This window comes from Ranitomeya imitator, chromosome 3 (genome assembly GCF_032444005.1).
Source record: "Ranitomeya imitator isolate aRanImi1 chromosome 3, aRanImi1.pri, whole genome shotgun sequence".
In the NCBI taxonomy this organism is placed as follows: Eukaryota; Metazoa; Chordata; class Amphibia; order Anura; family Dendrobatidae; genus Ranitomeya; species Ranitomeya imitator.
The window spans coordinates 665,676,806-665,701,795 of record NC_091284.1 but is presented as its reverse complement, the minus strand read 5'-3'; the positions used below and the strand labels follow the sequence as shown (position 1 = coordinate 665,701,795).

At 44.1% G+C, this 24,990-nt stretch overlaps 1 protein-coding gene across 1 annotated transcript in view; it reads right to left on the bottom strand.

Moving 5' to 3' along the window:
• Positions 1-24,990, bottom strand: part of ACVRL1 (activin A receptor like type 1) — a 159,822-nt gene that overhangs the window by 37,873 nt on the left and 96,959 nt on the right. Inside the window, exons 7-8 of the mRNA XM_069758304.1 lie at positions 24,047-24,322; positions 19,506-19,703 (exon numbers count right to left, since the gene is read on the bottom strand). Of these exons, the coding sequence (XP_069614405.1) occupies positions 19,506-19,703; positions 24,047-24,322 (474 nt within the window). The remainder of the gene's footprint in view (positions 1-19,505; positions 19,704-24,046; positions 24,323-24,990) is intronic.

Below are 24,990 nucleotides of genomic sequence, written 5' to 3'. Positions count from 1 at the left end.
AATACATCCCGGTAATCAGACAAGAACTCAGGAACCTCAGAAGGGGTGGATGACGAAATAGTCAGAAATGGGACATCACCATGTACCCCCTGACAACCCCAGCTGGACACAGACATGGATTTCCAATCTAATACTGGATTATGGACTTGTAGCCATGGCAACCCCAACACGACCACATCATGCAAATTATGCAACACCAGAAAGCGAATAACCTCCTGATGTGCAGGAGCCATGCACATGGTCAGCTGGGTCCAGTACTGAGGCTTATTCTTGGCCAAAGGCGTAGCATCAATTCCTCTCAATGGAATAGGACACTGCAAGGGCTCCAAGAAAAACCCACAACGCCTAGCATACTCCAAGTCCATCAAATTCAGAGCAGCGCCTGAGTCCACAAATGCCATGACAGAATACGATGACAAAGAGCAGATCAAGGTAACGGACAGAAGAAATTTTGACTGTACCATACCAATGGTGGCAGACCTAGCGAACCGCTTAGTGCGCTTAGGACAATCAGAGATAGCATGAGTGGAATCACCACAGTAGAAACACAGCCCATTCAGACGTCTATGTTCTTGCCGTGCAACTCTGGTCCAAGTCCTATCGCACTGCATAGGCTCAGGTTTAAGCTCAGGTAATACCGCCAAATGGTGCACAGATTTACGCTCGCGCAAGCGTCGACCGATCTGAATGGCCAAAGACATAGACTCATTCAGACCAGCAGGCATAGGAAATCCCACCATGACATCCTTAAGGGCTTCAGAGAGACCTCTTCTGAAAATAGCTGCGAGCGCACCTTCATTCCACTGAGTGAGTACAGACCACTTTCTAAATTTCTGACAATATACCTCTATCTCATCCTGACCCTGACACAGAGCCAGCAAATTCTTCTCTGCCTGATCCACTGAATTAGGCTCATCGTACAGCAATCCGAGCGCCAGAAAAAACGCATCAACATTACTCAATGCAGGATCCCCTGGCGCAAGGGAAAATGCCCAGTCCTGAGGATCGCCACGCAAAAAAGAAATAACAATTCTCACTTGTTGAACTGGATCACCAGAGGAGCGAGGTTTCAAGGCCAGAAACAGTTTGCAATTATTTTTGAAATTCACAAACTTCGCTCTATCACCATAAAACAAATCAGGAATAGGAATTCTTGGTTCTAACATAGGCTTCTGAACCACCAAATCTTGAATCTTTTGTACATTTATAACGAGATTATCCAATGAAGAGCACAGACCCTGAATATCCATGTCCACACCTGTGTCCTGAACTACCCAAATGTCTAGGGGGAAAAAAAGGCAAAACACAGTGCAAAGAAAAAAAAATGGTCTCAGAACTTCTTTTTTCCCTCTATTGAGAATCATTAGTACTTTTGGCTTCCAGTACTGTTATGAAAGGTAATTCAGTACCACAATGGACATAGAGGTCAGTGCACATACAGTGACCTGGCAATAACCCAAAAAACAAGAACGAGCTCTGAGACGTGGGAACTCTGTTGACCGCAATCCCTAATCCTAACCAACCACACTAGAGGCAGCCGTGGATTGCGCCTAACGCTGCCTATGCAACTCGGCACGGCCTGAGAAACTGGCTAGCCTGAAGATAGAAAATAAGCCTACCTTGCCTCAGAGAAATACCCCAAAGGAAAAGGCAGCCCCCACATATAATTTCTGTGAGTTAAGATGAAAAGACAAACGTAGGGATGAAATAGACTTAGCAAAGTGAGGCCCAACTTTCTGAACAGAGCGAGGATAGGAAAGGTAACTTTGCGGTCAACACAAAACCCTACAAAAACCACGCAAAGGGGGCAAAAAGACCCTCCGTACCGAACTAACGGCACGGAGGTACACCCTCTGCGTCCCAGAGCTTCCAGCAAGCAGAAAAAACAAATAGACAAGCTGGACAGAAAAAAAACAGCAAACAAATAGCAAAGAGGAACTTAGCTATGCAGAGCAGCAGGCCACAGGAACGATCCAGGAGGAAACAGGTCCAATACTAGAACATTGACTGGAAGCCAGGATCAAAGCACTAGGTGGAGTTAAATAGGGTAGCACCTAACGACTTCACCATATCACCTGAGGAAGGAAACTCAGAAGCCGCAGTACCACTTTCCTCCACCAACGGAAGCTCACAGAGAGAATCAGCCGAAGTACCACTTGTGACCACAAGAGGGAGCTCTGCCACAGAATTCACAACAGTTATCACTCATGTAATCTATGAAGTGGAATCTTTGACATTGTACTATCCCTTTATTTCTCTGCTGCATCTGTGCATTATGAATTGTGGTATGTGTTAAAGGGGCCAACTGAGACTTCACCCGGGGCCCACAAAAACCTGAAGCCAGCTCTGTATGCACTGCACAGTACCACTTCTCCTGTCCTGTTGTTGAAGAGGCAACATTTGACTTTGGGAGGGTCAATATTGGTTTAGCATTTTCAATATTACTATGGCCAAATAAAAATAAAATATTGGAAAAGCTGTTTAAATGGATTATCCCAAGTAATCCCCTCTCCTCTGGAGAGGGGATAACTTTCCATTTGCTGGAGATCCGACTGCTGGGACCCCCATGGTCCTGACAATCGGAGCTCTATAGAGCACCATGTAAATGCAGCTGTGGTCAATCATGCGCACTGTGGCGGCATTCACATGTGGCTCTTCAAATATCTCCTTTTAGGAGAGTGATGGGCACGACAAAGTAATGCAAAATTCACTGATTGGGGTGAGGAGTGTTATAGTATGCGGGCTGGTAGGGTTTGTGTGGCAGGGCTGCTTTTTTGTCCCGGTCCGGCCCTGCTTAAAGCGCACATTATATTGACATCAGTGCTGTTTTGCAGCTTGAGATGCATTTCCTACACATGTACTCTCTTCGTATGTTGTTAATTATTATTTGGCGCACGTTTCTTCCTTCTGCCACTAACACCCACCAGGCGTTCTAGAATCATTAGTGTTGGAGGAATTCAGTGGGTGAAAGTCAGGCTCAGTGTTGTGACTGAACTGCAAAGCTGGAAGAGACTTTGTGTCAAAAGTGCTGCTATTTTCTGGTGCGCCGGTGCCACTCTTTCCTGGTGGAAATTGTCCTGTGTTTCAGATTTGTAGCAGGAGGTTGCAGGAAGCATGGCAGCGATCCAAGCTCCACTGATGCTGCTGGTTTTCTAATCAGTGTTGAATAAACAGAGCGCTGATTGAATGTAATGGCCGCTTTAATCATGGACCCAAGTGCTGACACCAGATTACAGTGTTTATAATTTACAGCTAATCCTTTGTGGAAAACACAACCAGTTGAAATCATAGGGCTGATTAGCAGGCCCACGGTGTCCGCTTCTGTTCCAATAGAAGCATCACGATCTGCGGTGTCAGAATATTTCAGCTAAACAATTAATTGTCAAGTGAGAAACAGTTCACCTGTGTGCGAGCGTAAAACAGATCCACGGGTCTGTGCAAGCTGCCACATATTATATCAGAGGATTAGTGGCAGCGCTATGAATGTTTTACAAGATGTAGCCGATTTACTCCTAATACCCTATTAACATGTTACAATTACAGATGAGCGAACTGATTCGGAATCCGGATTAGAGCAAAGTTTGCTGATTTGCACAATCCAACCTGATCCGCTAGCCAAATAAAGCTAATCATCTGTATAATTATTTCCAGTTTAATTAATAAATGCACACTAATGTACTTACTGTCTACAGGGATGACACCATATGGGCAAGCTTAACAGGTCAGTGACAAATGCTAAGGTTACACATGGTATTTTTTTTCAAATTTGCCATTGCTATCATTTACTACAGCACATATTGATGGGGAATTTATAAAGGGCTATACTATTAGCAAAAAAAAGTATATTTTAATATGCATTGCATATTTATTATTCTTTGCTTATATAGCGCTATCATATTCGCTTATATAGCGCTGTTCGATAGCCACAACACACACAGTCACGGGGACTCCAGCATATTTTTCAAGCACACTGAAAACACCCGGTTAGCACCCGAGCGTGATCAAATAACACCTTATCCGAGCACATTCGCTTGATCACAAAGATGCAACATGGCTACGCTCCGTACATTACTCATGTTTTTGTCTCATTTTTAAGTACTTTTTTTGCATTGTTTTTGTGGCACCCCTAGGGGTATTTGCCACAAAAATAGTTACTGACAGTAAGTACAAATACTAAAATAGCAAGACTGCACTACCACCTCCGGCCAGAAGGGGGAGCTCCAGAGACTCCCCTTGATCCATTCTGGTCTGAGAGAAGAAATGGCAGTTGGGCCAAGGAGCTGATAGTGAGAGGTCATACAGTTGAATCTCTAACAGCCCTGTGACTGTTACCAGTCCTAAATCACCGGCCTGAGGAGAAGAGGGATAGAGAAAAAGGACATTGTGAGAACCGGGTAGCATTAATCACTACCCAGAACAGGCGCAAAGACGGATACCGGATCCGTGGCTGTATTCATTATATATAATACAGCAACCGGAAAAACGTGAGGTGATATCAGCTTCACTAGGGTCGGATGCAGCAACAGACACAGAGTTCAGCGGTACTCCCAGAGGGGGTAAACCGATAAAAGGACTCGGGTTGCCCGTCGAACCAGGACCCGGAGGGGACAGATTGGGCCGGCAGCCAGTTCACATACAGCAGCAGGGCCACACAGAAATTGCGCACAATAAGAGGCGAAGACCCCGGCAGGGTCAAAGTAACTCAGAGTTCCCATACAGACTCCGGTGACAGGACTGGTTGTAAATCCTTTTATGTTAAAGTAAACTGGTTAAACGTTTCAGTGCCTCAGTCTTTCATTTGGACAATAGCCATCTATCCAGGATCAGGATCGTCACCGCTGGGAGAACCTGCTGCTGATCAAGTAATTGCCTGTCCCCTCATGATACCCCTTACACTGTGCATTGCCTGAGGCCACAGCACCGGGTCAAGCCACCCGTGACATCCCCCTCAAGAGACAGACTCCATTGGTCCGGTGCTGGGTATCCCGGTCTCCTGGGCGTCACAATTGGCGTCACGAACAGGATCTAGCCAGCCCGTATACCGGGTATTGTGTGCCGTGATTGGAGCCCAAAACTGTGAAAACTGGGATGAAAAATCTTGAAAATTGACTTTATTAAAGAAAAATCCATTCCCCATTGAAAACTATTGAAAGTGACTTTTCCCCATTGGTTATAATGGAGTAAAGATGGCCGCCATCCCCTGAGGTAATCACTTCATAACCGTTAGGCACGAGACTGTTAATTGAGCTACGCCATCACCTGAGCCCCAGTCTAACTGAAAAACTTCAGAATCCGCCATTACAGAGCGCGGTGGGTGGGAGCAGCAGGGGGCGTGTCATTGTGGGCGGCACCAAGCTGAGCGCTCTGACATCAGAGCAAGAGGAAAATCGATCCTGCTGCACAGCGGAATGAATCTACACTATCCCGACGGAAGCGGAGGACCGGAAGGGTCCGGATTAACTAAGGGGGCACAGTATGTCGCAGCACGGAGACGCCGCAGCACTCGGCAACGCTAATGCAGCTGAAAGACAGAGTGTCAATAGAGAGTCCGGCAGCGCAGCGGTGCAAGGAGTGGCGCCCATCATGCCGGTGCTGATGCCATATACCCCGGGTGGCCCATGGCTTCCAATGTATGAAGGTGAGCCTAATACCCTTGACGATTTCAGAGAAAAGATGCTGGCCCATTTTGACATGTTCCCTGTGGGTGAAGTTCAGCGTGTTAGTCTCCTGATGATGCAGTTAAGTGGCCATGCTAAGCGAGAAGTCACAGCATGGGCAGCTGATCTAAAAGGCACTGTTGAACGCATATTTGCTGGATTAAAAGCTACATTTGAAACCACGGCCAGCAGCAAAGCTAAAATACGATTCTTTAGTTGCAAACAAAAAGCTAATGAGGGCGTGAGAGACTTTGCCTTAAACCTGCAGGAAGCCCTTAAATCACTTACACTGGCTGAACCCATTTTTAACACCGGAGCGGATAAACTGCTAAGAGATCAATTTATTGAGGGACTCTACACCCCTTCTCACCGGGGGCATGTGAGCATGCTTGTTTTTAAGAACCCTGAATTGACATTTGCCCAATTAAAGGAGAGCGCTATACGTCTCCAGCTGGCAGAGGCACCTCGGGATCAGGATCCTGCGCAACCCATGGCAGAGGCACCTCAACAACAGGGAGTGCCAGTGACATCAGCTATGTCTGGGGCCATTGCTAAGCCCCTGGGGCCCAGTACTAATGAGGCTCTTCAACAAAAGCTTGACTCTTTAGCTGATGTTGTTGCTTCAATGGCTAAAACCATGCAGGAGATGAGAGGACACAAGATGGAGTTGGCAAACTGTAGAGAGGATGTTCCATGGATGAGACCCCGGAGATACCCGACATGGAGAGGACGACCCCGCGACCGCTACCAACCGGATGGACAGCCCATTTGCCGCCGTTGCCAGCAGCCGGGCCACTTTGCACGAGATTGTGATTTAAACGGGAATCCCCTGGGAATGCGGGCCGCTTCGCAGGAATGAACTTTCAAGGCCCAACACCCTGGCACGACAGGTACATCGGAGGACGACCCATTATCCCTATCGTGCTGGACGGAATTCCCCTCAACGCTTTGCTGGACACAGGTTCCCAGATTTCATCTATACCGTATATCCTTTATAAGAGGTACTGGGCTGATGCAGATATTGATAAAGGGCCCTCTGATGTTGAACTAGATATATGGGCCAGTAATGGTAAGTTGGTACCGAAACTAGGATTCAGGGAGATGACCATAAAGATTGGTAAAGTAGAACTGAAGAAACAGGGTATAATTGTTGTTGATGTTGACCGGCGGAACTGTGAACCAACTGTATTGATAGGAATGAATGTGTTAGAGAACTGCTTTTCCGAAGTCATTTCTGTCTTACAGCAAATTGCTGAAACTGCCCAATCCTGCCAGCAGAGAGTTCTCCGGAGAGAAATAAAAGTATTGATGTTAAGGCAACAGGTAGAAGTTGCAGGTGGAGAAATCGGCAGTGTGAGGGTAAGTGATCCAACGTCTATTGTAATCCCACCAAAAACAGAAATGCTGGTATGGTGTAGAGCAGCCATTGGTACTAAGGGACGAGATTATCAAGCCTTAATAGAACCAGTGTACACCGACAGCAGGCCCACTATACTCACAGCACGAGGGATAGTCGAGGTACACCGGGGACGAGTGCCGGTACGACTTTTGAACTGTGGAGAGGAAGAGGTCACTTTGCCAAGGTATGCTACAATGGCAAAGCTATATACTGTTGACAACAATGCCATCACAACCATTGAGCCCTTAGAACCAACCTGTCAGGTGGAAGGCAATGGCTCAGATGGAGAAATGGAGGATTGGTGCCAACAGCTACACGTGGGCATAAATTCAACACCTACCCATCAAAAACAAGGGGTGTATAGGCTAGTGACGGAATATGAACAAGTCTTCAGTAAACACCCATTGGACTTCGGACGGATAGAAGGGGTAGAACACACAATCCCCACAGGTGACCATCCCCCAATAAAAGAAAGATATAGACCCATACCGCCCGCTCACTATCAATGTGCAAAAGATATGCTGAGGGAAATGAAACAGGCCGGGGTAATAAGAGACAGCTGTTGCCCCTGGGCGGCCCCTCTAGTGATTGTCAAAAAAAAGGACGGAACCATGAGAATGTGCGTAGACTACCGGAAGATTAATAACATCACCCATAAAGACGCCTACCCCTTGCCTAGGATAGAAGAGTCCTTAACTGCTTTGAAATCTGCTAATTATTTTTCCACCTTAGACTTAACAAGCGGGTATTGGCAAGTCCCTGTGGCTGAGAGAGATAAGGAAAAGACGGCATTCACCACACCAATGGGTCTATGTGAATTTAATCGCATGCCGTTCGGACTCTGCAACGCATCCGGTACCTTCCAGCGGCTGATGGAATGCTGCCTCGGACACAAGAACTTCGAGACCGTCCTCCTGTACCTAGATGATGTGATCGTCTACTCAAAGACTTACGAACAACACTTAATAGACCTGGCAGAAGTGTTCGAAGCCTTATCCAGGTATGGCATGAAAGTCAAGCCATCCAAATGTCACCTTCTCAAGCCAAAGGTACAGTACCTGGGACACATTGTGAGTTCGGAGGGAGTAGCACCAGATCCCGAGAAAATAAGCGCCATAAGGGATTGGCCAAGACCTACCAGCGCAAAAGAAGTGAGACAATTCCTGGGATTGGTGGGTTACTATCGCAGATTTATAAAAGGATTTACCAAGTTGGCAGCACCCTTGCAAGACACCTTGGTAGGGCAGACGAAGAAACCTTCAAACCGAAACCCTCCTTTTCAGTGGAACGACGAACGGGAAGACTCCTTTGAACAACTAAAGAAGGCACTAACCGGAGAAGAGGTTCTGGCATACCCAGATTACCATAAACCTTTCATCCTCTACACCGATGCCAGTAATGTGGGACTAAGAGCGGTGCTGTCACAAAAGCAAGAAGGTCGGGAGAAAGTCATCGCCTTTGCAAGTAGAAAGCTCCGGCCTACTGAAAGAAATTCAGAAAATTACAGCTCCTTCAAATTGGAACTACTGGCAGTAGTTTGGGCTGTGACGGAGCGTTTCAAACACTATCTGGCCGCTGCAGAATTTATTGTCTATACTGACAACAATCCGTTGACCCACCTGGACACAGCCAAATTAGGTGCGTTAGAACAGCGATGGATAGCCCGGTTATCTAATTACAACTTCATAATCAAGTATCGAGCAGGTCGCAAGAATGGAAATGCCGATGCCCTATCCTGGATGCCACACTTGAGAGATGTAGAAGAGGAAACGGGGGAGCTTGAAGAAATTGAACTACCAGCCTTCCATCGTCCCAAGGCAAAACATCATCAGTCAAGTACCTATCAGAAACAACAAGAGGTGAATTTTAATCCGTTAGCACACCATAGATGGGCTGACACCCAAGACAGCAATCCGGCTGTGAAGTTGGTGAAGGAACTGTTGACTGAGCAAAGTGCATATCCCTATGAGGATGCCCCAGAAGAGACGCATCAACTCTGGAAAGAGAGAGGCAAAATGTTCCTGTATCAAGGGAAGCTCTGTAGAAGATACACCAATCCGAAAACACATGAATTGGTTTGGCAGATTATTGTGCCTAAACAAGATGTGAAGATGGTCCTCGAAGCTTACCATAATGGTGCTGGTCACTTCGGTTGGAAAAAGTTAGAAGTACTTCTAAGAGAAAGATTTTATTGGGTCGGGATGAGAAAATCAATCGAACAGTGGTGCAGAAATTGTGGCCCGTGTAACCTCAGAAGAAACGATCAAAAGAACCAAAGAGCACCACTGCAGCCCATAATCACCAAACAACCACTTGAACTTCATGAGATTCATGGACCACGTGAAGTTGACACCAAGCCGGTCCGGCTATGTTTATGCCTTGACCATCGTGGACCATTATTCACGTTTCTTGGTAGTAGTACCCGTAAAAGATCTGACAGCAAAAACAGCAGCCAAAGCGTTCCAAACGTACTTTTGTAGACCCCATGGATATCCGGAACAGGTTCTCACCGACCAAGGTACAGCCTTTGAATCAGAGATCTTCAGAGAATTCTGTAATATGTATGGTTGCAAAAAGATCCGGACGACAGCCTATCATCCACAAACAAACGGCTTATGCGAGAAGATGAACCATATTGTAATAGACCTACTAAAGACTTTACCTGAGACAGAAAGGAATCAATGGCCAGAGAAATTGCCTGACTTGGTGGATCTGTATAATCATGTCCCGGTGAGCTCCACCAACTGCACCCCAGCTTACCTTATGCGTGCAAGACCCGGCCAATTACCAATCGATCTAGAAATGGGAATTCTGAAACCAGACGCAGAAGTTCAAGACTCCAATTGGGATATCATACGGCAAAAGCAGTATCGCCAAGTGCAAGAGAGTGTGGAAAGAAGCCTTCAGCAAACTAGAGAAAGACAAGAGCGAACTTTCAACCAGAATGCTCTAGCGACCCCATTAAGACCGGGTGACCAAGTGCTCAAGAGAAATCGTCGAACCAATAAACTGGACAATCAGTGGGAAGCCGTACCCTACACAGTTTTACCAACAAGAGTGGATAATCCTAAAATGTGTCTCATTAGCAAAAACGGAGGCTTAACATCTGTACTAGTGTCAAGAGACAATCTTAAATTATGTCCGGAAGCATTGAAAGAGCCAGACGTTGTCCAGCCAGAACCAGAAGTTATTCAACCCATACAGGTTCAACCAGTAAAGGAAAAAGAAGAGGAAGTGTATCACACCTGTATAGGAGACTTTCCCAAAACCCTACTAACATACCATGGTGCAGTAGTGGTTCCCATGGTGGCCTTTTACCCAACACCGAACCCAATACCAGAAGTCCCAAGACAGGAAGAGGCTGACCCCGTACTACAGGAGGTTCCAGGCCAGGAAGAACAGATTCCTGGTCAGAGTAATCCCATTCACGGTGGACTTGCCAACTCCATAGTCGTGGAATTATCTTTAGCAGAGCGGGCAGATACTACATCCGCAGTAGACAGTAGTACACCACATGAAGAGACACCGCTATTACGTAGATCACAGCGTAGTACCCAGGGTCAATTACCGGCCAGGTATGCAGATTACCAACTATAAAGCTCATAATGTGAATTGTATATATGTTATGCCGTATATAGTTAAACAGAAAATGTAGTATAGTCATTGCTATCAGTCTGCAACGTTTAAGCCCAGTGCCTACAGAGACTTGTCTGTATGAACTTATTGCATATTCTTGAACTTTTTATCAGCCCGGAGGCACTAAATCAAAGCTCCGGAAAGACTGCTTTTTGAACTTTGCTTTTTGCTCTTTTTGAACTTTCTTTAGACTTTATATTGATAACTCCGTTGGAAAAATGGAACTAAATTCCTGGACACTAAGTACAGTGCCGTTCCTAATACCTTCAAGGATAGAACTGTATTAATGGACGCTATTTGAAGTGACTTTTTACAGAACTCTATTTTTGTTTCCTTGAGTGGTTTTTGTAACTTTTCATTTTTAAGACTCTGTACATATTAATTGTTATTTCAAAATGTTATTGTCCCACAGTCCCGGAGTACTGTTCTTAACTAAGGGGGAATGTGGCACCCCTAGGGGTATTTGCCACAAAAATAGTTACTGACAGTAAGTACAAATACTAAAATAGCAAGACTGCACTACCACCTCCGGCCAGAAGGGGGAGCTCCAGAGACTCCCCTTGATCCATTCTGGTCTGAGAGAAGAAATGGCAGTTGGGCCAAGGAGCTGATAGTGAGAGGTCATACAGTTGAATCTCTAACAGCCCTGTGACTGTTACCAGGCCTAAATCACCGGCCTGAGGAGAAGAGGGATAGAGAAAAAGGACATTGTGAGAACCGGGTAGCATTAATCACTACCCAGAACAGGCGCAAAGACGGATACCGGATCCGTGGCTGTATTCATTATATATAATACAGCAACCGGAAAAACGTGAGGTGATATCAGCTTCACTAGGGTCGGATGCAGCAACAGACACAGAGTTCAGCGGTACTCCCAGAGGGGGTAAACCGATAAAAGGACTCGGGTTGCCCGTCGAACCAGGACCCAGAGGGGACAGATTGGGCCGGCAGCCAGTTCACATACAGCAGCAGGGCCACACAGAAATTGCGCACAATAAGAGGCGAAGACCCCGGCAGGGTCAAAGTAACTCAGAGTTCCCATACAGACTCCGGTGACAGGACTGGTTGTAAATCCTTTTATGTTAAAGTAAACTGGTTAAACGTTTCAGTGCCTCAGTCTTTCATTTGGACAATAGCCATCTATCCAGGATCAGGATCGTCACCGCTGGGAGAACCTGCTGCTGATCAAGTAAGTGCCTGTCCCCTCATGATACCCCTTACACTGTGCATTGCCTGAGGCCACAGCACCGGGTCAAGCCACCCGTGACATCCCCCTCAAGAGACAGACTCCATTGGTCCGGTGCTGGGTATCCCGGTCTCCTGGGCATCACATTTTTACTTGCGTTTTTCACCCATTCATATGAGTGAGTGAGAAGGTCTGCAAAAATGCTGAAAGAATTGACGTTCTGCTTCAAAAGAGCTCAAAATATGAACGGAAATAACAGCAAGTGAGTGAGATTTCAGAAATCTTACTGATTATGCATGTACTGTAAAATGCTAAATATTTTACAAAACAAAAACACTGTATAAAAAACCTCAGATAAAATGCCACAGGTGAACATGTCATTCTTGAATGGATTTGGTTTGTAAATTATTATTTTATAACCCCTATTTCCACTGAACTTCAGCCATGCCACAAAATGACCTGCTTACATACGGTAATTTCAGCAAGCTTCTCATTAGCTCAGGCGAAAGTGTTAACGAAGACAAGGTATCTGATATTATTCTATCATGCTGATTGAATTATAAAAGGAGACTGGTTGCTTTAACCCCTTTCCGACATGTGGCGTAATAGTACACACAGGTCAAACTCCCCCTGTTTGGTGCAGGCTCCGGCGCTGAGCCCGCACCTTTCTGGGCACATGACAGCTGATCTATACAGCTAACAAGTGCCCGCAACAGCCGCGGGTGGAATTGTGATCCACCCACAGCTGATAACCGACAGCGGCATTTAACTCGCACTTACGGGAAGCGCGTCACTAATCCCACCCATCGGTGACCCCGTCACATGATCGCCGGTCACCAATGGGTCGGCATGACAACCAGAGGTCTGCAGCAGATCTCTATTGTTGTCATTTCCAGATTGCTATGAGCGCCACCCTGTGGTCGGCGCTTATAGCAAGTGAGCATTTCTGCTACACACAGGCGATCTGATCATGTGTGTATCAGAGGCGATCAAAGTATTGAAGATTCTAGTCTCCCATGGATGCTATTGAAGCATGCAAAAAGTAAAATAAGTGTTTTAAAAAATATTAAAAAGCTAAAAAAATTAAAATCGCAGCCCCTTTCGTCCCATTCAAAATAAAACAATAAAAAATACACATATTTGCTATCACCGTGTTCAGAATTGCCCAAACTATCAAGATAAAAAAAGAATTAACCCGATCGCTAAATGGAGTAACAAGAAAAAAATTAAAAACGCCAAAGTTATGTTTTTTTGGTCGCCACTATATTGCAATAAAATGCAATAACACTACAATAACACTACTAAAATAGTATTAATAAAAATGTCGCGCAAAAACTAAGCCCTCACCCAGAAAATGGTGCCTTTTTTGTAACAAATGGTTGAATTTTTTTCACCACTTAAATAAAAAAAACAAACCTATCCATGTTCAGTGTCTGGAACATGACTTGGAGATTCATAATGGCAGGTCAGTTTTAGCATCTAGTGAACTTGGTAAAAAAAACACCACCTGTGGAATTGCACTTTTTCGCAATTTCACCTCACTTGGAATTTTTTTCCCATTTTCCAGTTCACGATATGTTAAAAACAATGGTGTCATTCAAAAATACATGTCCTACAATAAACAAGCCCCACATGGCCATGTTGACCAAAAAATAAAAAAAGTTATGGCTCTGAGAAGAAGGGGAGCAATAAACGAAAGCGCAAAAACAGAAAATGGCCTGGGGGTTAAAAAGTTAAAGGGAATCTATCAGCAGAGTAAAACACAGATTTCAACAATGCCTCTCTTGGGCTAGTTTCACATTAGCGTTCTGAGGAGCTGCGGAGAGCTGCGGAGAGCTGCGGACTTCCTCTGTGAAGCTCTGCCCTCGGTCGCACCTCCGCCACTAGCTCCGCCTACTTCTGCATGCGGCCCGCATGCGGCCTGCGTACCTATCTTTAACATTAGGTACGCAGGTCGTGCGGCTGTATGCGGTTTTGACGATGCGGCGACCAGCGTAGGACGCAGCTGGTAGCAATTTTTTTTTCTCTGCATCGTCAAAACTACGCATGCGGAAGCATCCGCATACAGCGGCACGACCTGCGCACCTAATGTTAAAGATAGGTACGCAGGCCGCATGCAGAAGTAGGCGTAGCTAGCGGCAGAGGTGCGGCCAAGGGCAGGGCTTCACAGAGGAAGTCCGCAGCCCTCTGCAGCTCCTCAAAATTCTAGTGTGAAACTAGCCTTATCAAGCCCTGGAGGTTTTGTTTGCTTACCATGATTGTTATAGCACCAGTGGCTAGCTGATCATTGCTGTGACTAGCTGGTCCAGTGAGACCTGGTCCTACTCCGCCCCCTCTTATGACAGGCAGCTCACTGTCTATAGACTTTGTACATGGAGAGCCTGGTGTGAAGCCCGGGGAAAGCTTTCTTGGATCTGCTCCATTGCTAAACATAAATACTTTGATTGTATCAAAACGGCTGCACCCAGTAATCTAAGTGATGCATTGTTGGATTCAGCTTCTCTTTGCCTATGTGTGGAGCCTTGGTGCATTCCACTATAAATTATCAATACTTATACCCTTATATCACCCCTCGGAGGAAGCTTTACCTGAAACGTGCGTCAGGGCTACTCATTTGGTTTAGGTTTTTTGCCTACTGTCTCCTTATACTAACTTTGGTATAATTCTTTTTCAGCTATAGCATTCACTAATTCACATACAGGGTTTATATTGCATTTTATCATCACCAATCTTTGTTGGTCTTTTTCTGCTACTCTAAACACTGACTTGATTCAGTAATTTAGGCGTAGGCCTTTTTGCCCCTCTGTACGTACATTTGTTATTCACACTGTATCCTTTAAATAACTGAATCAGTTGTTACACCCCTCCTAATGCTGCACTCTCAATTTAACCCATTACTATCTCTCTCTTTGGTATTATCCTTCATTATTTATGCACAAACATTTTTTTTTGAGAAATACTTTGTGTGAGGTTTTGATTTTGACTATCACTTCATGTGTAGGATTTATTCCACAATTACTTATGATAATGTGACCAATCCATATCTTTTGATGCCAATCATTCACTACATTTATTTTGTCAATGTCCTTTAAAAGTTTTTTTGTGTGCACCTTTTCTGCATAAATTGGATGCATATTTGGAGGTCCATTGTGTGGCTCGTGTCTTTGTTTCTCATTCTCCTTTTCATATTTTAAAATTCTATCTTGAAAATTGTTCAATAAAGATTTTTTTTATTTCACTTTGGCTAATACTCTTGAATCGCTATGTTTTTTTTAAAAATATAATGGGAAATTCCTCAATCATTTTGGTCTATTAGGTATTCAGGCTGCTTTCAGGTGAGGTAGCAAAAACCTGCTGACAGATTCCTTTTAAAAGGAAGTTGGTGCTTGAAATACCATGATTGTTTTCTTCTGTTAACCATGGTTCCTACCAAGGAAACATGCAATAGTCATTGCTGTGCTGAGGCTTTATAGGCAGGGACATTGCTCCTAATAAGATGAACCATTTATTATATCATTAAGGGTACGTGCCCACCAAGTACGGACTGTGGCTGAAATTCCGCTCTGACATTTGAAATCACAAAGGCCCATGCTGACCCTGTCCCCAAGACCCACATGGGATATATTACTAATATTACACTGCGTGGAGGAAAGCAAGATTTACTACAAGACCAATATTTCTAATGATACCTCCGTCACAACTCTTAACAGTATGGGTGTCTTGAGAACACCGATTCTGTTAACAATGTAGCAGTCAAGGCAGCCCATGACCAGACAGGCCCTTCTGGCATTTGCCAGAATTGCCAGATGGCCAGTCCAGCCCTGGTGTCCACCATCAGGAATGATGTAGCTCGCCTGTATGGCGTTCAGAACACCGCGTTCTACAATATATAGATTTATGGAATTCCCATGCCCACAGTGCTTCTATTTGACGCTGCGTAAACTCACCTGTAGCAAAAATACACTGCATCCGTGCTATTTCCTGATCGTGGGCACTTACCCTCATAACTTCAAAGAGAGAAATTTAATTGTTGTGAAGAAGGTTTTAGGGTGTACAAGGAAGTCTAGCAAGTGGTAGAGCCATCTTCTAAATAGGATTCAGCTACAGAATTGTTTCAACCCCACTGCAGAGCTTGCTCAGGAATAGCTGCAGGCAGATGAGGCAAAAGCTTTTGGAAGCTGACGGTCACTGACATTCTGCAGGAAGTACAAGGACTGAAGTGCTGAGAACTTGGATAAAGTTATTTCTCTATTGAAATCCCGTCCAGACTGTTTGTAACATTTGTGCGAATGATTGTAGAAAAGGTGAGTTCTACTACGAGTCCCGTGTTACAGTAAAGCATCATGAGACCATCAATGTGTGGAGTTGCTTTTCACCTCTAGTAATGGTTTCACAACTAATTTTTCCCTAAGATCAATGCCATGATTAATCACTGGTATCTAAACATCTAAAGAAACTTCTCCCAATGATCCAGGAACAATTTTCGTGATGAACTATGCTTTTTTTTCAGAATGATGGAGACCATGTCAATATGTGAGTGATAACTAAGTAGCTCGGGGAACAAAACATTGAAATTTTGGGCCCATCGAAAGGAAAGTTCCCAAACCGCTGTGCTCTGCTTTACGACCGGCCGGCGCTCACAGTCAGTGCGGGAAGCTGACTACGAGGGACGCGACAGACACCGGAATGTAAGTATGTAGTGTTTTTTTTTTAGGTAACCAGGGTAAATATCGGGTTACTAAGCGCGGCCCTGCGCTTAGTAACCCGATGTTTACCTTGGTTACCCGGGGATCTCGGCATCGTTGGTCGCTGGAGAGCTGTCTGTGTGACAGCTCTCCAGCGACCACACAGCGACGCTGCAGCGATCGGCATCGTTGTCTATATCACAGCGTCGCTTAATGTGACGGTACCTTTAAAAAGAAAAATAAAGGTCAAAACTGTAAAAATTGAGTCTTTACATAATTGTGATGTATTCAGCGATAAAAGCATAAAATCTTATGAAATGCTGATAATTGTACTTTAGTAACCATAGAGACATCTGACCAAACATCTAAAAATACTGACGTTTGAAAACCTAAATTTTTATCAAAGTTTTTATCAAAACTTTTGTTCACTACTTGTATAATGCAACTCTTTGCCCCCTTGTGGAAATGACTATAAATACAATTAGCTTTTTCCAAAAAGTAAAAATATTATATCACATTTGAAACAAGTCGATATGAGATTCCCAGAGAAGTACTGGCGCCCTCGTCTTAAATTTTGCACCCCTATTAATATCATATATAACCCCCATCCCTCCCCCCCCCAACTGAGAAAGCTGCAAGTATTGTTATCATGCACAAAAACCCTAAATCTAAACTTGTTTTTTATGGACAAGATGAAAGGAAATACAAACCGTTTAAATCTGAACACATATGTAGGCTAATGAGCGCAGCAATATCATGGCTCAGAGGGATACAGAGGTTTTTTGGTCAGATTTTGTAAGAATCTCTCAGAATACAATTGTGGAATTATCAAGTTTTTCTCCCTTTGTTTTGTGCCAGTTGAATCTAATAGAGTGTTATATGACTTTATCCAATCACATAGATAGCATTATACTTATTTAAAGTTATTTCATGTCTCTTTTGAAATTTGACACATGGTTCCTCCCCTTGCCGACCAGGAGATTTTCCGTTTTTGCATGTTTTTCCCTCCCTTCCTTCCAAAAGCGATAACTTTTTGATTTTTCCACCACCATATTAGCTGTATAGGGGTTTATTTTTTTGCATGATGAGTTGTAGTTTTGAATCTCATCTTTTTTTTACCATTTGATATACTGGAAAACGGGAGCAAAATTTCAAGTGCAGTGAAATTGCAAAACAAATGCACTCTAACAATTGTTTTGTGGGTTTTGCTTTTACAGTATTCACTGCATGCTAAAAATGACTAGTTAACATGATTTTCCCAGTCACAGTACTAAAATTGTATCGTTTTTATTTTTAATTATGGTACGTGGTGAAAAAAAAGTTGTAAATTTGTATAAAAAATATTGCCATTTTCTGAGCTGTGTGAGAGCTTATTTTTTGAGTGGCAGCCGGGGTCAATGCAGAGCCAGTATCAGTCAGAATATTTCCATGCCATATGTAAAATAATCTGATATCAACACCATCCACGGATATATCTGTGATCAGGGAACATAATCGCTTCTGTGGGTTCAAGCGGCAGGATGTTTGAGTGTGGGAAATCAAAGAACTGTAATATCAATCAAAATTCTGGACATATTATAGTCATGTTTGGTGTGTCTAGGATGGAGAAATTATGGTCGGACATATGGCTGTCATATTATTCCATTTGGAAACTCCTGTGAGAAAAGACATCTTGCCTTACATAAGTCATCCTCCTCTCAACTGACCAGGGGGAGGATAGCAGTGTGGATGAGATGCTTTATATTAGCTCATACAGAAAAACACATGGTTAGATCCAGAAGAGACAACGTGAATTAGATCTGCTGAAATTTCTCCTGTGATCTCCACCGCAAAGAATCGCTCCTCAATCTAATCATAATTGTTTTACCTGTTAGCTGGGCAGGACTGGCCATCTGGCAATTCTGGCCAATGCCAGAAGGGCCTGTCTGGCTGTGGGCTGCCTTGTCTGCTATGTTGTTTAAAGAACCAGTGTTCTCAAGACATCCATACTGTTAAGAGTTGTGACGGAGCACAAAGTCACTGACTCAGTCACTTACCCCAGCAGGCCACGGGTATCATTGGAAACATTGGTCGTGTAGTAAATCTTGCTTTCCTCCATCCAGGGTAAAATTAGTAATATATCCCATCTGGTGCTTGGGGACGGGGATGGCATTGGCCTGTGTGTTTTGAAATGCCAGGGCTGAGTTCCAACCCCAGTCCGTACCTGCCTGTTAGGCATGTTTTTTTTTTGGCTATTTCAGCTTGTTGTAACTTTTTAAACATTGTACCTTTTTTCATATATTCAATGTAAGATTTCTTTAAATGTAGCCACGGCACCATTCCTGCTTTGTAAATACTGCTATTAGAGATTGACACCTGGCATTTAAGTGGTTGACAGCAGCTGTTGTTAGAAGCAGATGATGGCTGAGTTGCACAGCTATCATCTGTCAGGAAAGATGCAGGCTCAACTTCTGAGCCTAAATCAAACATAGGATCTTGACATTTAATGTAATAGTAAGTCATATAATGGGAAGGGGTTAACATTCTACAACATTCTTTCAACATTCTTAGTTCTACCCCCAAATTCCTTTAGAGCATACCTATACAGGATGCAGAAATTGCAAGGCGTGTATGGGCCAATTTGCCCAATATGGACATACGAATGTTTATTTTTGGCACTGAGACATCACTGTGTGCATTTTCCTTTGGCTTTACAACTTTGTATGTAAGCCCTATGGTATGATATCACTGCATTCCTTTCACTAGTACTGTGAAATTAGTCAGTTGTACTCTCTATTTTTTATAATTTCATAACAATCTAGAGTTAATGCAAAGTACCACTATAAAAACTGAAGCAGGAAACTTTGTGAAAAACAAAATTTATGCCAGTCGCAAAACTTTTATCCAAGATTGTAGAATAATAACAATGAACATTAGAAAATAAATATATATTCAAAACTCACCATTTATAATTGTTCTCCTGCAAATTTCCCACACTACCAGTCCATATGCCCAAACATCGGTCTGTCTGTAAGATTCAAACGAACCTGTGCGGATGGTTTCATCCAAGACCTCTGGTGCCATGTAACGTTTGGTGCCAACTCTCGGATTGTTACCAATATCTAGGTAGTCATCATTTTGTGAGTGCACCACTGCAAGACCTGATAAAGGGTTCACTTGTATTTTATTGCTATTCATGACATATAATAAAATATAACTTATAAAAAAAAATAAAGGTAATTATAGGACCTTCACAATTTGGCTGAGGACACCATACTGTACATTAAGCTGGATGGTATAACTATAAAGCACATTTACAAATGGTGCTGCAGAGTAAAATGTGCATCAATAAACATGTGATGCAGGATGGGGGATAAACTGTTACTCACTGCTTCTATCTCTGCCCCCTGGCAATGTCTTGTTTCACAGTTAGAAGAAGAAGAGATAGAAGAAGAATGCCGGCGCTGCACTCACCTCTCCCACAGTGTCTATCACCATGGATCCTGGACATCTTTAGACTATGTGCACACGTTGCGGATTTTGCTGCGGATCCACAGCGGATCCGTAGCTGCGGGTCTGCAGCAGTTTTGCATGAGTTTAGAGTACCATGTAAACCTATGGAAAACAGAAATCGCTGTGCCCATGCTGCGGAAAAGACCGTGCGGAAACACAGCGGTTTACATTCCGCAGCATGTCAATTCTTTGTGCGGATTCCGCAGCAGTTTACACCTGCTCCATAATAGGAATCCACAGGTGTAAAATCGCAGGTGGAATCTTCACAAAATCCACATTAAAATCCGTGGTAAATCCGCAGGTAAAACGCAGTGCCTTTTACCTGCGGATTTCTCAAATCCGCTGTGGAAACATCCGCAGACCTCAAAAATACGTGTGCACATAGCCTAAGAGGGCGACAGTGCAAGAAACTAGTGAGTAACGGCAGTGATGCCCCCTACTGACATCCTGTTCCAGAAGGGGCAGGGAAGTGAGTGCAGCCCCAGCCTCCTGTGACATCCTGTTTAAGACTCCTCTCAAACAAAACGTCGCAGGTAGCGAAGTAAAAAACACACATTTAGGGATTAGCCAGATAGGAAGAAGTGTAGGGTATTGTGTAATAAAGCAAATTGCAAAAGTGGTTAGGGAGTAAATCTAGATATTTAGAAAGGACATTTTAGGTACTGGAGCACCCCTTTAATGGCTTGCTTATTTGAGTCCATGCCATCTATGCAAGGACAAAATTACACTTAAAGAGGTTGTCTGTAATAAAACAATTGAAATGAGTAAGAGATAAAGTGCAGTACCTGGCATCGGCCACTAAACAGTGTAATGGGCTGCTGTGTTCTCCCCCATATATCTCTTTTATGCCGATATCAGTTGATCTGTAGGGGTGCTAGGTACTTAACACCACCAAGGGCATCATGTGTTTAGTTTGCAATAAACCCCTTTACTTATTATTTCAACTAAATAACACCAAAAGCAAATAAAAATGAAATATAAAACAACATTATGATATTTGGTTAAACTTTCTTTATATTAGGCCGGTTTCACACATCCTGATATTTCTAGTACCGGATAAAACGCTACTGAAGATGACAGTGTCCATGTGTCCATGTGTAATACTTACAACACATGTGTGGCAACCGTGTGCCACACGTGTGCCGCATCAGTACCACATGGATGGGTGCCAGGGAAGAAGCGCTGTTCCCCAGCGCCGGGTGCTGAATGCTTTCTCATCATTCTCCTTTGCTCTACCGGCGATCAGCGCAAGCAGGGGAGAATGATGAGAGTTGTATTCAAGAGATAACAATAACAGCAGGCGCAGGCTGATAGGACTATTACTCCCATCAGCCTACACCTGCTGCCACTAATAACAGTGACAGCTGGAGCGGCTGTTGATAGTATTCCTCACCCACTGCCTGTGCTGTGAATAAATAAATGAAAAAACCTGGCATGGGTTCCCCTCTATTTCACCAGCCAGGCAAATCTGACAGCTGGTGGTTGGTGGGACCCCCTCTGTTCTTGATAAATAGCCTTCCTGAAGCTGAAAGCTGAGGGTTGCAGCCCCCAGCTGTCAGTTTTGCCTGGCTGATTATAGAAAATAGGGCTGAACCCACGCTGGGTTTTTTCATATATTTATTTACTAGCTGAAGAGCCCGGCGTTGCCTGGGCATAGTAAATATCTGTGTTTAGTTATAGCACCTCACTTCTCTTATTTTCCCATCACGCCTCTCATTTTCCAAATCACATCTTTCATTTTCCCCCTCACATCTCTCATTTTCTCCCTCACACCTCTCATTTTCTCCCTCACTCCTCTCATTCCCCCCTAACACTTGTCATTTCGATCTCACATCTGTCATTTTCTGATCACTCCACTATTTTCCCTCACTCCTCTCATTTTATACTCACACCTTTTCATTTTCACCTCACACCTCTCATTTTCACCTCAGTATATACATGTTTGTCATCTCCCTTATATATAGCATACACCTGTATGTCATCTCCTGTATATAGTATATACCTGTATGTCATCTCCCCTGTATATAGTATATACCTGTGTGTCATCTCCCCTGTATATAGTATATACCTATGTGTCATCTCCCCTGTGTATAGTATATATGTGTGTGTCATCTCTCCTGTATATAGTATATACCTGTGTGTCATCTCCCCTGTATATAGTATATACCTGTGTCATCTCCCCTGTATATAGTATATACCTGTGTGTCATCTCCACTGTATATAGTATATATCTGTATGTCATCTCCTCCTGTATTAGACCTCGTTCACACGTTATTTGCTCAGTATTTTTACCTCAGTATTTGTAAGCTAAATTGGCAGCCTGATAAATCCCCAGCCAACATGAAGCCCTTCCCCTTGGGAGTATATATTAGCTCACGCATACACATAATAGACAGGTCATGTGACTGACAGCTGCCGTATTTCCTATATGGTACATTTGTTGCTCTTGTAGTTTGTCTGCTTATTAATCAGATTTTTATTTTTGAAGGATAATACCAGACTTGTGTGTGTTTTAGGGCGAGTTTCGTTTGTCAAGTTGTATGTGTTGAGTTACGTGTGGCGACATGCATGTAGCGACTTTTGTGAGATGAGTTTTGTGTGGTAACATGCATGTAGCAACTTTTTGTGTGTCGAGTTGCATGTGACAGGTTAGTGTAGCAAGTTGTGTGCAGCAAGTTTTGCGCATGGCGAGTTTTGCGCGTGGCGAGTTTTGTGTGGTGCCTTTTGAGTATGTGCAAGTTTTGTGTGAGGTAACTTTTGCATGTGTTGCAACTTTTGTGCATGTGGCAATTTTTCCGCGTGTGGCGAGTTTTCCATGAGGTGAGTTTTGCACTTGTGGCGAGGTTTGCGTGAGCCTAGTTTTTGCATGTGGCGAGTTTTGCACGTGGCGAGTTTTGAGCGGTGACTTTTGTCTTTCGACTTTTATGTGGCGAGGTTGGTGTATGTGTGGTGAAATGTGTGCTGAGGATAATATGTGTTCAAGCATGTGGTAGTGTGTGGCGCATTTTGTGTGTGTGTGTTCATATCCCCGTGTGTGGTGAGTATCCCATGTCGGGGCCCCACCTTAGCAACTGTATGGTATATACTCTTTGGCGCCATCGCTCTCATTCTTTAAGTCCCCCTTGTTCAGATCTGACAGCTGTCAATTTGCCTCCAACACTTTTCCTTTCACTTTTCCCCATTATGTAGATAGGGGCAAAATTGTTTGGTGAATTGGAAAGCGCGGGGTTAAAATTTCACCTCACAACATAGCCTATGATGCTCTCAGGGTCCAGACATGTGACTGTGCAAAATTTTGTGGCTGTAGCTGCGACGCCTCCAACACTTTTCCTTTCACATTTTTCCCCATTATGTAGATAGGGGCAAAATTGTTTGGTGAATTGGAACGCGCGGGGTTAAAATTTCGCCTCACAACATAGCCAATGACGCTCTCGGGGTCCAGACGTGTGACTGTGCAAAATTTTGTGGCTGTAGCTGCGACGGTACAGATGCCAATCCCGGACATACATACACACATACACACACACAGCTTTATATATTAGATTTACAGCGCAGGCAGCAGGTGAGGAATACTCTCATCAGCCGCTCCTGCTGTCACTGTTATTAGTGGCAGCAGGTGTAGAGTGATGGTAGTAATAGTCCCATCAGCTGCCGCCTGCTGTCATTGTTATCACTTGAATACAACTCTCATCATTCTCCCCTGCTCATACTGATCGCTGGCAGAGCAGGGGAGAATGAAGAGAGCGTCTTCAGCACCCGCCACCGGAGAACAGCGCTTACTGTAGCGCTTCTTCCCTGTCGACCGTCCATGTGGTACTGATGCAGCACATGGGCAGCACATGGTTGCCACACATGTGCCGCAAGTATTTAACCCACGAACACTGTCATCTCCGGTACCGGAAATATCAGGACGTGTGAAATCGGCCTTATATAGATAATAAGGTGTCATGATTCCCAGTAGAGTTAGTACTGTTTTACTGCTGACCCTTACCTAGATCTGCAATGCAACATTGTTTATTGGATTTCACAAGGATGTTTCTGCTCTTCAGGTCTCTATGTGCAATGGCCGGTTTCCCTTGAGTGCCAAATATCTCCACATGAAGGTGCACTAATCCACAAATAATAGATAAAGCGAGCTGTAAACAACCTTCCGGGTCAACGGTTGTCCTCTGGAGATAGTCGTATAAAGATCCATAGCCATGATAATGAGTAATAAGCCACAGCTGAGTGCTGGAGTTCCGAGAAGTCATGTCAGATGCAATAAAGCCTACAAAGGAGATACTACAGATGTTATCCAGCTCTAGAAAGCCATGTCTCATAATATTTTCTTATCTCCAGGCCCCAATATTTAGTAGGTTTCTTTGTAAACCTTTACTATATAGATATCTGTAGAATGCTTTGTATAATGAACAGATAATTTGGAGCAAGAATGACAGAAACTCAACATCTTTAATGTACAAAAGAAATTGTCATCTGTTTGTAGAGCGTAATTAACCCCTTAACGATCGTTGATAAGCCTTTTAATGGCGGCAGTTAAGGGTACATATACCTCAGTGTCGTTTTTTAATGGCGCCGGGAAATAAGCATATTGCGCCCCCAGCGTCGGAAAATCTCCGGGGTCTTGGCTACAGGCGGTAGCTGAGACCATGATTCGGGTCGGTTTTTACCATCCCCAGTCATGTGATCGGAGTGGTGGGAGTGGTGAAGACCCTTCCATATGGGACTGTGTTAGGAAAAGACTTGCCCCTATTCTGGTCCCTGTGGAAGACCAGGAGAGGTCGAGAAGACCCCACCAATCCCCAAGCTGGAAGTGTCCCCTGGTACATTCTGGACAGCTCCAGGATCCCACTCTGGCCCAGGCACAAGAAAGGGTGATACATACTGTATAAATGGAGAGGCTCAGCAACCGGGTGCTGAGGCTGTTTTCCCCTGCAT